At 39.0% G+C, this 1,032-nt stretch overlaps 1 protein-coding gene across 2 annotated transcripts in view; it reads right to left on the reverse strand.

The window, feature by feature from the left end:
- Positions 1–269: 269 nt before the first annotated feature.
- LOC130369763 (major histocompatibility complex class I-related gene protein-like) overlaps positions 270–1,032 on the reverse strand; it is a 9,613-nt gene continuing 8,850 nt past the window's right edge. Inside the window, exon 8 of one of the 2 annotated variants that reach the window (XM_056575299.1) lies at positions 270–856. In XM_056575299.1, coding sequence (XP_056431274.1) covers positions 845–856 — 12 coding nt within the window. In that variant the 3' untranslated portion in view covers positions 270–844. The remainder of the gene's footprint in view (positions 857–1,032) is intronic. The other variant, XM_056575298.1, reaches the window with a different exon arrangement.

Below are 1,032 nucleotides of genomic sequence, written 5' to 3' on the forward strand. Positions count from 1 at the left end.
TTCGGGCATCTGGTAAGGATGCCCACTGGGCGCCTTCCTTGGGAGGTGTTTCAGGCACGTCCAGTGGGGAGGAGACCTCGGGGAAGACCCAGGACTAGGTGGAGAGATTATATCTCAACACTGGCCTGGGAACGCCTCGGGATCCCCCCGTCAGAGTTGGTCAATGTGGCCCGGGAAAGGGAAGTCTGGGGCCCCCTGCTTGAGCTGCTCCCCCCGCGACCCGACCCCGGATAAGCGGAAGAAAATGAGATGAGATGAGTTCATATTTGTCCTAACGATAAGTATATTAAATATATATATAGGCTAAAAAATTTTTTATGTATTTTATTGACAGAATAACCCAAGTATACTATCCAATTCCCCAAAGAACACAGAAAATACAACAAAGAGATTTAAGGCTAAAGCGGCCTAGCACGATTGTGGTAGCCTATAACGATGCAGTTCTCAAGCTACCAGAAGGCTCAAATAATATATTTTAATGAAACACATTAAATTAATCGATTATTGTATTGAAACTTGACAAAATCTCACTGTCCAAAATCTTGATTCAGAATCTTTGAACATTATTTGAAACTTAAATATTACTAAGCAATATAACATAATTAAAAGGTTTTAACGTGAAGCGGCAGAGTTAATCAAATCTATCACAAATAGAGATGTAATTGATTGACACTTCTTACAGATTGATTGTTATCAAAATAGAGTTAAGTATGAATATTGTAATTTAACAAATGCAGACTCTGCAGTTAGCTGAAATCCCAAGCCTGATTGTAAGGATTATAAATGAACAGCGATGCACTCCATCCTGGTTTAGGAAGCTGAACGTGAGAAGCCTCTTCATGATTTAACTTTGAACCTAAACAGCAAGGAAGCACAAGTCAGGATTAAACATTAAACACACTATCACTGTGATGATGTACTGTTAACATATTACTGCGATGAAGTACCGTTAAAATATTAATGTTAATCTATTACTGTCATGAAGTACTGTTCATATATTAGTATTACTATCGCTGTGAAGAAGTAGGCTGC

The sequence above is a fragment of the Gadus chalcogrammus genome, chromosome 17 (assembly GCF_026213295.1).
Source record: "Gadus chalcogrammus isolate NIFS_2021 chromosome 17, NIFS_Gcha_1.0, whole genome shotgun sequence".
Lineage (NCBI taxonomy): Eukaryota > Metazoa > Chordata > Actinopteri > Gadiformes > Gadidae > Gadus > Gadus chalcogrammus.